The sequence below is a fragment of the Ornithodoros turicata genome, chromosome 7, assembly GCF_037126465.1.
Source record: "Ornithodoros turicata isolate Travis chromosome 7, ASM3712646v1, whole genome shotgun sequence".
NCBI classification, from domain to species: Eukaryota; Metazoa; Arthropoda; class Arachnida; order Ixodida; family Argasidae; genus Ornithodoros; species Ornithodoros turicata.
This window is the reverse complement of record NC_088207.1, coordinates 19,270,544-19,286,403: the sequence shown is the minus strand read 5'-3', so window position 1 is coordinate 19,286,403 and position 15,860 is coordinate 19,270,544. Positions and strand designations below refer to the sequence as shown.

The 15,860-nt window shown below is 42.5% G+C and overlaps 1 protein-coding gene across 4 annotated transcripts in view; it reads left to right on the top strand.

Moving 5' to 3' along the window:
• LOC135400279 (syntaxin-binding protein 5-like) overlaps positions 1 to 15,860 on the top strand; it is an 80,300-nt gene that overhangs the window by 5,338 nt on the left and 59,102 nt on the right. For all 4 annotated transcript variants that reach the window (XM_064632069.1, XM_064632070.1, XM_064632071.1 and 1 more), the window contains exons 2-10: positions 5,420 to 5,517; positions 6,771 to 6,852; positions 7,795 to 7,895; positions 7,970 to 8,104; positions 9,345 to 9,408; positions 10,530 to 10,613; positions 11,554 to 11,677; positions 11,768 to 11,843; positions 14,999 to 15,153. In XM_064632069.1, the coding sequence (XP_064488139.1) occupies positions 5,420 to 5,517; positions 6,771 to 6,852; positions 7,795 to 7,895; positions 7,970 to 8,104; positions 9,345 to 9,408; positions 10,530 to 10,613; positions 11,554 to 11,677; positions 11,768 to 11,843; positions 14,999 to 15,153 (919 nt within the window). The remainder of the gene's footprint in view (positions 1 to 5,419; positions 5,518 to 6,770; positions 6,853 to 7,794; positions 7,896 to 7,969; positions 8,105 to 9,344; positions 9,409 to 10,529; positions 10,614 to 11,553; positions 11,678 to 11,767; positions 11,844 to 14,998; positions 15,154 to 15,860) is intronic.

Sequence of the window (15,860 nt, the reverse complement as noted above, 5' to 3'; positions counted from 1 at the left end):
CTAATACGCGTGAAAATACGGTAAATACTCATATTGGCATTAGTACCAGAACTGCTGTGATTCAGTTGCCCCACCTGCTGTTGTAGTATTTTATGACAACTGCTTATAATGGTGCCCTACAGTAGTTGAAGCAGAAATGGCTGCCCATCAACATCGGACAGAAGCAGTGTTGGCGTGTAATGTATTTATGTAGTTGAGCCAGGCATACATGCAAGGTCATGAGAAGGTACATCATATTTGCTTATAGCCGATCGGAACCCATACTGTTTCGGGACGCTGTGTTGTTGAACACATAGACCTGAAAGCACGCTTTACGAAGGGAGTTACCTCAAGACGAGAGCCGCCGATATTTCGAAGAGAGACTGTTCTTCTACTGGGCACCGTCCTCACCATTGGCACGGTATTTAAAGGGTTAGTAATGATGCGTTAAAGGTTCATGCGAATTGTGGGTCAACAGCCCGGAGGGAACAAAGGGCCCGTACAGGCTTTTATGGCCGGAGTGAATGGCCGCTTTGTTAGAGGGTGTAGAGGATTATGTGAATGGAGTGAGCTTGGCTCCAGATTGGTTACAGAAATGGGAGGTTCACGAACAAGGGGACGAAACGGGACAACAGGCAGGAATTGAACCTCCCATTTCTGTAACCGGTCTAGAGCCAAGATCACTTCATTCACATAATCCCCTTCACACTCTAACAAAGCAGCCATTCACTCCGGCCGTAAAAGCCCGTACGGACCCTTTCTTCCCTCCCGGCTGTTGACCCACAATTCGCGTGAACCTTTAACACGTCATTACTAACCCTTTACATACCGTGCCAATGATGAAGACGGTGCCCAGAAGAAGAACAGTCTCTGTTCAAAATGGGTCTTCCAGAAATGTTAACCGTAAAATGCATAGTTACATTGTTTGTCCCTAGATGTAGCTTACCGCTGCTCGTTTGCCAATCTTTTATACATTAACTCGTGTAATTTACCGTTCATGGAAGTTAATTATATCAAACTAGTAACTTTGTACATGTTGAAGGGGTTCAAGACAAAGGGGAAGGATAATTCCAGTAGTTCCAGTCTCGCCAAAAGAAAGATGCCAATGTTAGGGACAATGCAGGTATTGTAGACATACCGCATGTATGCTGACATGGTGCATGTATGCATGTATGACTGACATAATGTACAGTCAAACTCCTTTACAACGAACGCCTTTATAACGAAAAGGCCGTTATAACGAACGTTTTTTGCGGCCTGGTCAGGTGCCCATAGGATTCAATGAATACTTCGGACATTTATAACGAATTCCTTTATAACTAATATATACCGAAATAACGAGGGGGGGTAAAAAGGTCAAAACAGAGATAAGGTTCCATGTGTACTCTAGGTATTAGGTCTGAGGTGCGTTTTGATCAGAAACAAGTTGAAAGAAGACTAAGGCATTTTTCATTTGAAACATCCGTTTTAACGAAGTTACCTTTACAACGAAGATTTTCCGCGGTCTCCTGAAGTTCGTTATAAAGGAGTTTGACTGTATATATTTTGCTCTAAGCAGTCAACCCTCAATATACGAACCGTTAATGTTCCTGGAAAAATATGTTCATGAATCGAGGCTTGAAATGAGGAAGGGGAGGTGTCTTGCCCCAGAGGGGGACACTGTTTGCATAGTCAGGGAATTCGTAATGCGAGGGTCGACTGTAGTTTATTTTAAAGGAACAGTGAAAGCCCATCAATTATCTCTTCGTATTATCCCTCCATAAATTAGCAAGAGGGAGGTCGTCGATCTGCACGCCTTCGGAGGGCCCACAATTGAATGAATGCCATAGATGTCACTTTGTGATGTACAGGGCGCGCTCCAAGCAGTGTCGTACCACGTTCGTAGCAAACAAATTTTCAGTTGGAAATAATGACAGGTGATTCAGCGTCCTCCAACGTCACACTGCATCCATGGATGTTTTTCCCGGGTGTTTTTGTAAATGAATTTACAGGCACAACATACCATTGCATGGTGGATGCTGATGGTCTGACTCATTAATGCAATCTGATCTCAAGCAACGCTAAGGGTCGTTTCATTGCTCTCTTGAGAGCAAACAGGGATTGTTGTCGACTGCTGTCCTGTCCGTGTCAATGTACGTGTATAACTTGATTGCGACGAAAGAGTCGTGAACTGCTCCTTTACGGAGACACGCCTTTATACCCCTCGCACGGCAAATTGAATGTCATTCCCAGCTAATGACGTTCTCACTGAATGACATTCGTTCCATGTCACACGGTGAAAGCGAATGGCAATACATGCGAATGGCACTCGCAAAGCGAATCTGTTTGAGGAACTCATTCGCTCTTCCCTCTCTTACCGACTGCGTACCCTCATCAGTAGAGAGGCAGCAAAAAACAACAATGATAAACCGTTCAGAAAAATTAAACGTGAATGAAAAACTGTCCAGAGAAATTAAACATGGATGAAAAGTTGCACTACATTTTTTGTCACATTTAATTTCGTTTGACACGAAGGAAGGAAGGCTTAACACTTTTTCAGAGGACTACTCCCGTTCTCAGTCGACTCCCACGCCTGCATGATTGACACTTGTCTTGGCTTGTGACACTTTGCCAACTAAGCGTTGTCCAAAACGCAACGGTTCTGTCGAATAATGTAATGTGTCTGTAGTGTCGAGACGAAGAAACAAGAATATAACTAATGTACCTGTGTGTAATAGCGCCATATGTTCGGCCCTAGTGTCTGAATCGTCGACAGTGATGTAACTTGCGAATGACATTATGCGTCTTTGTTGTGTAGCTTGAAGCAATGCAAACAAATTATGTTCTGTGCGAATGTCATTTGCTGGGAATACCATTCAATATGTCGTGTGACAGGGATATTACTTTCTTGCGTTATGTTCGTTTCAGCCTACTTGGAAACACACAAAAAAAGAAAAACAAAAGTGGGATCTTACGCTGTTTTGTCATTTAGATACAAATTGTAGACATGACACCTTGGTCAAGATATTGCCGTTTCTTTGTTAGTCATTTTCAAACTTTAATGGGCCTACTAGAGATCTTCCAAAACATGTATCTCCTTGTCTGGTGGTCTGGTCATTTCCCCACCTGCAGGCATTTCCAACAGCGAAGGCGTAAGCCAGCCCTTGCCTTGTCCTTGCTGTTCTTTCTGTTCTGAGTAAATTGAGGTGTGGCTGACAGTTTATTTTGAAGTAGTTTATTATATTGAGGATGCATTGCATAAGCTCATGGGTAAACACATAATTGCACGTCCTGCTTCCAAATACTCGTAGTCTTCGACATTGCTAAGATATTCTGTAATGTCTGAGGAATTCAGTGTTCAAGTATGTCATGCGACAATTTTCCCTGCAACGAAATCACATTTTTTTGCGCAACTCGTTGCACAGCGAAAGAAAGAAAGAAAGGAAAAACTGAAAGAAATTAGATTGTATAAAAGCATATTTCTTTCTGGCTCAATACAATGCTGCAGCATTCAGACACTGCCCTAGCATGTGTAGTGCATTTCGATTCCACAGCTCTGTCATGGTTGTTCAGCATGCAGTGTGGCTGCTGTTCAAACAACACACTGACCAACAATACGCAGCAACACTACATCTGTGTTGCACACTTGTGGTATGGTCAGTTTATGCTCAAATCGCAGGAGTCTGACAATGCACAGTGCAGTATTTGGTGTAAGTGCAAGATAGTTGTACTGTACATTGATTACAAGCAAGGGGATCATGCAACAGGCATGTGTGAAAAGAGCTGTCGTTCTGTTCAAATCACGTACACATAAGACCCTGATAGTCTTGAGTCTGTGCAGAACATACAAACACAGTAAACAAACAGATCAAGTGTCTTGGCACTATTTGGCCTTAGTCACTCTTGTGCCATAAAGCACCAAAACAGGCATGTGAAATCTTCTAAGATGTAAGGTATTAAACAACTTTTCATTTTTAACTATCAAATCCATTCGGCATGCCACATTTGCAAACCCTACAGCTTCAATGAAGCAAGTGTGCGGAAAGGCAGCACAACGTCCTGAGAAGTACCGCAAGCCACAGGAATAGCAGAGAAAATATTTGCATCGTGGCTCTTCAGTGTTGAAAATGTAGTGCATCGACATGGGCCATTTTTAAATAGTGCGAAGACAGCTCCTAATGCCTATATCTGATTTTGTGTGGAATCATTCACTGGAAAATGGACTTCCGAATAATAAATTGTTGGTACATACAATAGCAGCTCATAAATATACATTTTAAGAGCAAACCACAAAAAAAGTAACTAAATTGGAAGATAAGTGTCGTTTCAATGTTCATGCATTATCGAACTTATGCTGTTTCCCCCACTACAATTAAATGGTGGCAGTTGAAGAAAAGGGTCATTCAGAGATGCTACCAATTACATCATGCTAGCCACCCCTCTCTTCAACGTACCAAGCCACGCTAGGAAACACGGTGTCACGCACTCACCCCTCGACACATTCTCTCTTACATTGTTGCCAGACACTCCCACATTCGCACAGACGGACACATTCGTGGTGTGCGGCATCTTGCAATGTTTCTCAAGAGAAAGATGCCACTCGCCACGAATGTGTTCATCTGTGTGAATGTATTGCCTTCCCATTGGTAGTTGTGAGCACCTGACCTTTCTCTCGCTGCCTCCCTGGGAGAGACGCCGGCATCGATGTCGCCTTAAAACTTTGAACGCAGGTTCACGTTGCTGCAGCGAGTTTTCTTTCACGTTTATTCGGTATTACGTGTGACAACGCGTTGCATCCTCCTGAACACACAGCCCTTGGTGTAGTGTGAGTTAGTGACGTAGCAGTTACAAAAATAATATGCTATGCACGTAGGTCAGCTGCCTGAGCAGCTCCCAAGTTTCCCTCTCTCCCTTATTGTCTGTGAAGCGACCTCATTGGTACATCTCCTGAGTGAGGGGGCAGCAGCTCAAGGTTGGGTGCACATGGTTTCTTCTGTGAACCCAAACGCAGTAACGTGCCAGACTATAGCTGCGTTTACATGAATGCGACCAAAGCGTATTGTATCGACTTGTTGCAACAAATCCTCTCCGACAGGGCCACGTTAACCAGTCCACCGGTCGGGATAGTTGCGAGGAGGTGCGATAAGTCGATATGATACGCTTATGTCATATTCATGTAACCGTGGCTTATGAACGCCCTCTTATTGCTCCCTTATCAGTGGACAGACACACTGTCACATGGTATCCCCAAGCTTTACCCTTTCCCCTGTGCAGAGACAAACTGTCGTAGTGTATTACTTGCATCTGCACCCACTTGAAACATATTTTGGATTTCATGTGGGGAGAGAGGTGAACCTGTGCTTGCTTTCTTACACTGCTATTTGAAGGTGCATTCGTAGTTGTCCATGAGATGGTTTGGTGTGCAATTCTGTGCTACAGTGTGCTGTTTGTTTTCTTGCAGACTGTGCGGCATGGCTTCCCTTTCCAACCAACGGCATTGGCCTTTGACCCTGTGCAGAGGGTGCTGGCCATCGGGACAAAGAATGGCTCCATGCGACTGTATCCTTTCTTCGAATGGGGCTGCAGTGCTATGATGAGTAACAGACATAAGTAGTGATGTACAATACAAAGAGAAAGGAAGGCCTGCCAGTCTCAGGCCAGCGTGGAGGCCATCCTATAGCTTGCATGTGTACAGTGAACCCTCGTTAATATGACCCCCGATAATCTGACATACGCGCTTTACGACCATACTCCTGGGGAACGATGCAGTGAAGCCACTGCAAACATCCCCCGTTAATATGACAGTTCCGCATTATGACCAAAATTTTCGGGAACGACCATGGTCATAATAACGAGGGTTCACTGTATACACTATTTATAAAGATGGAGACATATTGCCAGTTAGTGACATTGATTGTTGTAGTGCTGACCACATATCACTTGCATGCGACAAGTACTGAGATGAAGTGATTGGCACTCTTAAAGATACGTGGCAGTATACACTACATGGGGCGCTATGGTGGATGTTCTTGTGCTATCCGTTGAACGGCTTCAAGTGCAGCCAGTATTGCTACTGTTGTCTGGTACAAAGGGCGTTATCACAATGCAGGACCTGTGAGAAGGAATAACACTGATGTCCATGGCAATCTGAATTCATAGTGTAAAATCCTTTACTATCTGAATTCCTAAGGTTTTTGATAATCGTGTTTGTTCATTAGTACCACGTCTATTGTGGTGTTGCCTATTTTTTAGTTTTTGAGGAAAATTATACCAATACTTTGTAGAGTGATTATATTTTACACTTGCCTCGATGTTAGAGAGAGTGGTTCTGCTGTATTTCATCGGATTAAATATTTGTGCAACAGTTGCAATGCTTTTCCTACTTTCGGGGTAGAACATCGCCTGCCGCGATGAAGCAGCCCACTCGTCATCATAAAAATATCATAGTGTCAATTTATCAATACTACCCCCGTCATCAAATAATGTTGTTCCCGCTCATTCATTTCCTGCGTGCAACATATCCCTGTTTTCTGCGAATGTCCGAAAGGTTACCGCCATGTATCTAATTGTACCACATGACCTTCTGTATTGAACCCTGCACCAGCAAATCGTATATTCCTTGGCAGCACACTGGGCATGATTCAAGGAAAGTATACACCAAAAACTTTGTCAGCTTAGCGAAGCCCAGAAACATAATAGTGAATATGTGTGAAGTGTTGAGGCAGTGTCTTGTCTTTGCGTAAAGTTGAACACTTCATTTCGTTGGTTTTCATCTTCAAGTATTGTTTTTTAACCTTGACTGTGAGCCACAGTATTGGTAGGCCTGGGGTAGAATGCACAGTACAACATGTGCTGGAATATGCTGTGATACAGATTATGTTTCTAGTGAATGAGGTAAGACAAACACCATTGTTATGTGTGAACTATATGTGAGGAACAGTGTGCTTTGTTGCTTAGTAGCACAAATCTACGATCAGGTACATAAAATGTACACACTCATGTTTGTAGTCATACAATTCATAGTCATTCGAAGTCGTACAATCTTTAGTTCAAAAAGAAAAAAAAAAAACTTAGTGTCAAACAAACTAGTTATCTTTTACTCATTGCCACACACCCACTTTACCTGACTGGTTAAGTAGAACCCTTGTAATGCTGAGGTTTGCAGCGCCACACGCTGGTGCTCTCTGACGGCGCTTGGTGAAGAATAGACCGAACGCCTTCAGTTCCAAGCTCTAGTGAGCATCACATGTACAGATGGGTTGAGGATACATCATGCCTGTCAAATCAAACCTTTATTTTACAAAAAACATCTGGTATTTCAGAACAAAACGCTGTTAACGCTGACATAGGCTTCCTTTGACAGTGAGTCGTAGATGACTAGAAGTATTGAGACAAAAAATGGAGTGTGTACATGTACAAACAAGTGCAGTACTCAACTGCACTAAGAAGCTAAAATAGTGGGAGCAAACTACCCCAATATAATATATGGATCTGACTCGGAGAACATACTAGGTAGCAGAAGGATACAGAAGTATCCTTACTCTTGTGTATGCCCGCACATCGGTACTTCAGTACAAATTCGTGGCTAATGCAGTAAGGATAGCAGATAGCAGTAAGGAAACCAGAAAGAGAGACAGAGTGGTTGATAACTAATTATTTGATAGCCATCTTTAGTCCTGGCATTCAAATGGAGTTCTGTGTTCGTTCAGCAGCATGGAACGAAATTTAGGATGTGAAGCTTATCGCTCAGTGTGGACTAAGATTATTGACTTGACAGGATTTTGTGCAGCTCCAGTTAAGAAAGGCAGTTCCCCTAATGATGTGCTCTCTTGTTAGGGCGCGTTAATCAGTGTGTGTGCGGATGATACTCTTCATCTATGGAACTTGAGGCAGAAGAGGCCTGAAATAGTGCATACCCTAAAGTTTCAGAAAGAAAGGTGAGAGTCTTAAAAGTGGCAAAGTAGTAGCATGCTGTATGTGGCATTGTATGCTACGTGCTCTTCTCTTGCAGAATCACCTATTGCCACCTCCCATTCCAAAGCAAGTGGTTGTACATTGGGACGGAACGGGGAAACTTGCATGTAGTCAACATAGAAACATTTTCAGTGTCTGGTTATATAATCAACTGGAACAAGGCAATTGAGTTGTGAGTATTGCATATTTGCATCCATTGGCTCCATAATGAAGGTTTCCTGAGCGACGGGCAGAAGGCAGAGAAAACACAGCACGTAACGCTCAATCACCTTCATTATTAGAGCCCGAAGTTTCAGGGTTTAACCCGATTCTTCCCCGAATTTGCACCCCGAATTGAAGGTTGCCGATTTAGGGTGAAACCCGATTTTTACCCAGCAAATTGCCTTCGCTGGGACGTCTGTAGGAATGCACACTAACTTGTTTAGAAGGAAATGCAGTTACATCCAGTGATGGCCAGTAGTTAACTACATGTCGTTAAACTACTAGTTAAACTACTTGATTGTAGTTAAAAAGTAGTTATCAACTACTTGCAGAAATGTAGTGACAACTACTAGTTAAACTACTATTTCGAGTAGTTAACTACAGTAGTTAGGTTACTGCAGGCGCCAACTACGTCCGATTTTGCCGCAAGCTTTACGGCACGATTGTGCTTCGGACTTTTTCCTTGAGCTACTTGTTTGATGAGAACGGAGGTGCAGAGCAATTGTGTCGTGCATGTGTACTAAATCTTCATTTTTATCGCTGTTGTGATTCATATTTAGGTGTCCAAGAACACTATAGAATGTGATTGGTGTGAATCGACAATGTTAAGTTGTTATAGATACATATAGTTAAAATAGTAGATAGTTAATAGATAGTTAAAATACATTGCAGTAGTTAAAGAAGTAGTGTTAACTACCTCCCCTGAAAAGTAGTTGAACTACTAGTTAAACTACTTCATCGCGAAGTAGTTAGTAGTTATAGTTAAACTAATGTAGAAGTAGTTAGTGGCCATCACTGGTTACATCACTGTTTGTACCAAACCAGTACAGTTAGTTTGAGTAACTCAGCCCGATTTCTTCCCGAATTTAGCATACTGGAAGCTTTTCCACCCGAATTTGCACGAATTTAGAGCGCATGTTTATTTACCCGATTTTTACCCTCCGAATTTAGAAAAAAATAAAAATATTTCCCCGAAAACTTCAGGCTCAATTCATTATGGAGTTCATCCACCAGCTAGCCTGTGTCTACGCCATTTTATCTATTGGCTTCCATATTCTGGCGGAACACGTTGGCTTTTCTTCAGTGCTCGTCTTGCCATAGTGGTGACAACCTGTATGCCCATGGAGATGTTTTATTCACGCAACTAACTCTGTTTTTTTCTTTGTTTTTATTTTTTATTTTTTTTAATTTTTATTTTGTGTGTGTCGTAGGTCTCGGAAAACACACCCTGGAGCTGTGGTGCACGTCAGCGACAATCCTGTCGACTCAAACAAGGTGAGGAGAAATAGAATTTGAAAATGTCTTTAGGCTGGTACAACATAATTTTTTTCACTAGTTACTTAGAGTTGGATAACCTCTTACTGCTGGGTGGACCACTTGTCGTTATCCTCGCTAGTCTAATTAATTAATTTTATTTATTTATTGGTTATTGTTATGAGTATTTGTTTCTGGTTGAGTATTTGTCAACAATTGGTCGACAGTACCTACTAATTGTCTATAAACCACCGGATAAAAACGTTACATTTTGGAAACCAAAGATTGACAAATGTATAATATTTCTGTAACTTTTTAAATAGTCTACCACAAAAGGTGACTTTGCTCACATTTTTTTTTTTGTTCACATGTATTTTAAATGTTTTATGTCTGGCACAGGGAAGTTGCATTGCTGAAATTTTGAACCTGAGGGGTGTTTAAGCACCCTTTCTGTTCGTGGGCTGCAGTCATTATTCAAGAGATGATGTATACACAATTAACTTTGGATAACATTATCTTAAACTAAACACCGTCCCACCTGTGTTGATCCTACAGGGGTAGCAATTTTGCAAAGCAGGCTTCACCTCATGCGTGGAAGCATCAGGTGGAGCCCACTTTCGGGGTGATGTCATCAATATTAGGGAGGGAGTTGAATATTCGTGAATCGAGTAGTTTGAGCGTTTGATATTAGATTCAAATTCGAATTTGATGATCACTGGATTTAAAGGCACCATTATATTATTCATATTCGATTTGAAAGGAAAATCACTGTTCACCCAGTCACCGTCAAGCGTGAACATCTTATGTATGCCCACTGACTGTTGCTGTAAACTGCATATCCTTTGTGTTTGTGAAAGGTATCAATTTCAGATTGGTCTTGCGAGAGAGTAATTTACTGTGAAGTTCCTGAAGTATGTATTTAGTGACACCTGCCATGTGTGCAAACATTCTCTTTGTTATCGGGAACCATGTAAGGATTACATTTGGCAAAACAACCAAGATACTTGTTGTTTTTAAACCTAGTCAACCTTAACGTGACTGAGGCTATGAAAAGAAATGCTGTCCACATCTTAGCATAAAGTCTTACTTTTGTTTGGATATGTTCAGACTTGACTAATGGTATATCATTTCTTCACCTGCAGCTGCTAATCGGCTTTGACACAGGGGCCATGGTCTTGTGGGACCTCCGTAGTCGAATGGCAGAGATGAGGTATCAACACTCAGAAGTAAGTAGAATGTCTTCTACAAACATGAAGTGTTGTATGGCTGTACAGAAAAAATAATGTATGCAGTTTTATAGGAGCCCAGAAGGCCATCTCAAAGATTTTCAGTTTCTGACGTGTTATGAAAGGATGTGACTTGACAGCGAACACAAAAAAATTTCTGTATGCAATATTTTATGCAACATGCAAAAAAAAAAAAAAATTAACGCACCCGAAGATCGATGCACACGTTCCCGCTCAACTCGCTCTGGAGGGCGAAACGCAGAGGAGGAAGAAAAACGTCACTGATGATGTCATTACGGTTACAAGAGTGACAGTGCTCTAATCGGGGGCGGCATTTTCCACACATTTTTTTAACAACGCACCAGACGACACATGTGGTGGATGACATTTCCCTAAGCCAATCAGCAAGCTGTACAGTAATGACGGCATGACGCTATCTTTGTGCATGATCTCTACTTTTAAAATATGATTCTGCTATATTTATGCGTATGTCAAGTGAATAGTGCATTTGAATAGGTAGGTTAATGACTTCATTTAAAGAAAGGGTAGTGACAAGTGCTTTCTGGTACAGTCGAGCCCGTTAATCACGATCTTTGGTATAAGGATAATGCTAATATCATGATCAAATTGCTAGTTCCCTTCAGCTCACCCATTGAAGTACATCAAGACACCGATATAACGATCGCCATGAAAGCGTTTGCTCACGTATAGCGATGTGTAAAATGTGTGAAATTGAGTCGAACGTGTGAAAATCGAGAAGCAAAATTCGATAGAGAAAATGCACGTAACATCACCCAGATATAGTATACAGTTCTCGCTTGAGACACCCTCGTCTGTCACTGTGTGGGTGGTTTCGGTGTCTGGCAAGAAATCGACGTATTTTTTTCTCATAGATCGTTGATCTTGTTTTTGTGTATTGACTCGGAGCTTTCGTTTCCAGCCCTTACACTCAGTAACGTGGCATCATGAAGGAAAGCAGTTCATGTGCAGTCATGCTGACGGTAGCTTAACAACGTGGAACATCCGTGGACCCAATAAACCGTGCAACGTCATGTTTCCACATGGTAAAGCTGTTTCTCTATGCTTGTCGTTGAAAGGTGGCTTGGTGGAAATGGTGGTGATAACAACCACGAACTCTACTTTTCTTTTTCCAGCAAGGACCACAAAGGACGGGAAGCCTGACCCTTGTAAATCAATCTACAAGGTTGAGTGGAAGACTATGAGAGGAACGTGAGTGCCGTGTTAACCATTCGTAGGGCCCTTTGTTTTGGGGGTTTTTATCTTTTTTCGAAAATCGGGGGAGGGAATCTGGTTTTATTTCAGGAGCGGTAAACCAGGTGAGATCTGGTGATATTGGTAGGGCCTGACTTTTTCGGGTTTTATTTTTGGCCAAATTCGGGGGGTAAATATCGGGTGATATTTTTCATTTGAAAATTCGGGTGTATTGGGGTTAAATCCCGTTACGGCATATTCTGTCGTCAGGAATTCGGGTGTATTCGGGTGATTTTTTTTTGTTTAATAAAAATTTGTCTTAACATGGAACTAATGTTTACCAATGTTATCAAACTTTATTTTAATGCACGCTTATGAGTGTGCCACGCGACCCGGATGTTTTCGGGTAGATTCGGGTTAAGCCCGAATTTTACAGATTTCGTTCGGGGGGTAAATATCGGGCGGATACGGGTTTAACCCTAAAAAGTCAGGCCCTAGATATTGGGTGCAAAAGTAGATTTTCTGGTGAAAAATAATAAAGGGCTCTGCTCGCATTCAGATCGACGTAAGAAGTGGAACAGCTGCTCTGAATGTCTAATGCGTAACGTTCGCCAGTGCCCATATGGGTGTCTGGATTGGCACTGTGCCAAGTTTGTTTTCAGGTTTTTTTCGTGTTTAAGTGATGCTGATGCAAATCGGGGGGTGGAAATGGGGCTGTTTACCCTTAAAAACACAGGGCCCTAAGCATTCATGAGCTGTAGTGCTAGTTAGAGTAACGTAGAGTGGAACCTCTTTATAGTAACTCCTCTTGTAGTAAAACTCTGCTTATAGTAAACGAGAACTGCGGTCCCGATAGAATCCCATACATTCAATGGCACACCTGATATTAAAACTCCTGATCTAGTAAAATTTCATCATGGTCCCAGAGAGTTTACTACAACAGGGTTCTACTGTAGTCACATTTTACATTGTCACATAGTCTCACATGAAGTCAAACTCCTTTATAACGAAATTAATGAGACCGCAAAAACACTTCATTTGTAACTGTAACTTCGTTAAACAAAATTTGCAACAGTTCCACATTGTACATAAACATGCACAGGGCAGAAACTATGTTACAGAGGTAGTCTCACCAAAGAGCATGGCTGCACACGAAGGCCGGAACACCGAATAAGGGACAACAACACACAAAGCCTCAAGTGCCTAAGAATAATGAAAGAAGGAAGTCACCCAGCTGCGGGGCTCAAATCCAGGGCTCTGTAATCCAGATGATGTGGGTTCGAGCCTTGCAGCTTGCTAAGCTTTGCAGTAATTTCCTTCTTTCACAGTTCCTATTACACCTGTATTGTGAACATAATTATTTTGTCTGAAAAGAAATTACTGCGTCTACAATGTATGAGAATTTGGGTAAATGACCTATTTCAACGTGTCTGTGCACGTGGTTTGTATTGCGCAATGCAGACGACGAGCGTGGGTTGTAAAGAGCATAACTGGGTTTAGCCTTATAGTACAAGGCTCTATACATAGAGCCTGAAGTTTTCGGGAAATATTTTTTTCTAAATACGGGGGGTAAAAATCGGGTAAATAAACATGTGCACTAAATTCATGCGAATTCATGTGCAAAAACTTCCAGTATGCTAAATTCGGGGAGAAATCGGGGCTCAGTTACTCAAACTAAATGTAGTGGTTTGGTACAAACAGTGATGTAACTGAATTTTTCTGGCAAACAAGTAAGTTAGTGCATTCCTACAGACATCCCAGTGAGGGGAATTTGCCGGGTAAAAATCTGGTTTCGCCCTAAAGAGTGAACCTTCAATTCGGGGTGCAAATTTGGGGAAGAATCGGGGTAAAAACCCTAAAACTTCAGGCTCTATCTATGCATAAATAGCAGTGCTGAACGACGCTGTGTTCACCTCGTCCCATATAGAGGCCGATATCTGCACAGTGGCGATTTTGGTTTTTGGAGTTTTCAAGGTTTTACCCGATGTAACGATGCAAAAAGGGGGGTGGGTGCTGGTAGGCGCAGGTTTTCCAGCGCAAAAGAAGGCTCTGTATGTGAGTAGTATTAATACTGAACACTGTGTTCACCAACACACATATGAACACCTGCGCCTGCACTTTGTTGAGTTCGGTTCCTGGGGCTTTCAGGAGTTTGCCCAAGGTGACGAAGATTCAAATCGGGGGTAAACGGGGGGCTCTGCGGAGTTTAATCCGGTTTGTCCTGAAAACAGAAGGCCATATCACATATTCAGTAGTTCTGGGGTCGGATTCACAAACGCGATCGTAAGTTACACTAAGATGCGCTAAGACGTCGTAGCCTGCGACGCGCGTACGACGGCGTCATAAGCGCGATTCACAAAGCTATCGTAGTGGAGAGGGTACACCCTTTGATGAGAAAGAGGAAATTGTCACATGCAACCAGGAGAGAAACACGCAACGGGTGCGAGACTATGTTTTCACTATGGTAACGATGACGAAAATTTGTAGTCGCACCAATAAGAGTCGTCCCGTTAGAAGAAGACGAAGTTGTTCGCCCCCAAATGTTTTGTTACTGCACGTGCTCTTGGTCCTTCGGTAGCCATAATGGATACCATGCAATCACAGGCGAAACGCGTTCGATGACACAGCAAATATATCCCCAGTATGTTCGTCTCGGGGAGGGGGTGGGTGAGGGTGTTTCGTAAGCGGTGTGTGGCACTAAGTTTTGCAGCTTTAATGGCTTCGTTTGCCTTTCTTGCAGACAATTTGGAGGGGTGTTGGGGGTGTCTTAGCGGGGTGTAGGTGATGCTTGAAAAATACCTGTGACCCGATTTTACGGAGCACAAAGTTGAAGCATTTGTTGAAGGTTACCAAGCGAAAAAGTGCCTCAATGTCACTTCGGGGATGGTCTCGAAGGTTCTGTGGCAAAGTGCAATGCGTCGACGCGTATTATGGAGTCTTTGTTTGCCATCTCCAAATCCACCGCTGCCAAATAACGCCGCCATTTTTCTTCGTAAAACCGCTCGGGAGCTCTCGCATGATTCCGCCGTAAGCTGCGAAGATTTTGCGACGCGCGCCCTTCATGAATCTACACTTCGTCGTAACTTTCCCGTACGACGGAGTTACGACAGATTCCGTCGCACGAGTTCTTTGTGAATCCGACCCCTGAATGCTGTTGCAACTTTTCATTCTAGGGATTCCTTCATAATTTTCTCTGGTGGTCTTCCTTACGACAAGAGTTCTCAGACGCAAGCTCTGACAGTGATTCATGCAAAAACCACGACCGTTCTCGAGATGGAGCACAACATTGTTGACTTTGTAACACTTTGCGAGACTCCCTTTCAGAGTGGTAAGTGCACTAACACTCTCTAGGGTACTGCCTCGATTACTTACTCTCTCTCCCTCTAAAGATGCAGTGTTTTCTAAGAAAAATCAGCGTACATCTTACCTATGCGTAGGGCCTGACTTTTTCGGGTTTTATTTTTGGCCAAATGTGGGGGGTAAATATTGAGTGATATTTTTCATTTGAAAATTCGGGTGTATTCGGGTTAAATCCCTGTTACAGCATATTGTGTCGTCATGAATTCGGGTGTATTCGGGTGATTTTTTTTTTGTTTAATAAAAATTTGTGGAACTAATGTTTAGCAATGTTATCAAACTTTATTTTAATGCACACTTATGAGTGTGCCACGCGACCCGGACGTTTTCGGGTAGATTCGGGTTAAACCGGAATTTTACAGATTTCGTTGGGGGGGTAAATATCGGGCAGATACGGGTTTAACCCTAAAAAGTCAGGCCCTACCTATGGGCAAACTAGATTCCTGCTGCAACATTCCGTGAGGGTCTGTGCCAGGCAGGCCGTTACTTGCCACCAGAAATGTAACCGCCGTTGCCCTCAGCACTATACAGAGCATTTGACTGGATAACCTGTAATGATGGCTACGTTTGAATTTTAAAATAAAAGAAAAGAAAATAAGAAATAAAAATACAGAAGAAAATGATGACTACCATCTCATGAACATGATGGAAAGTACTAACTGTTATGAGGCTGTAACA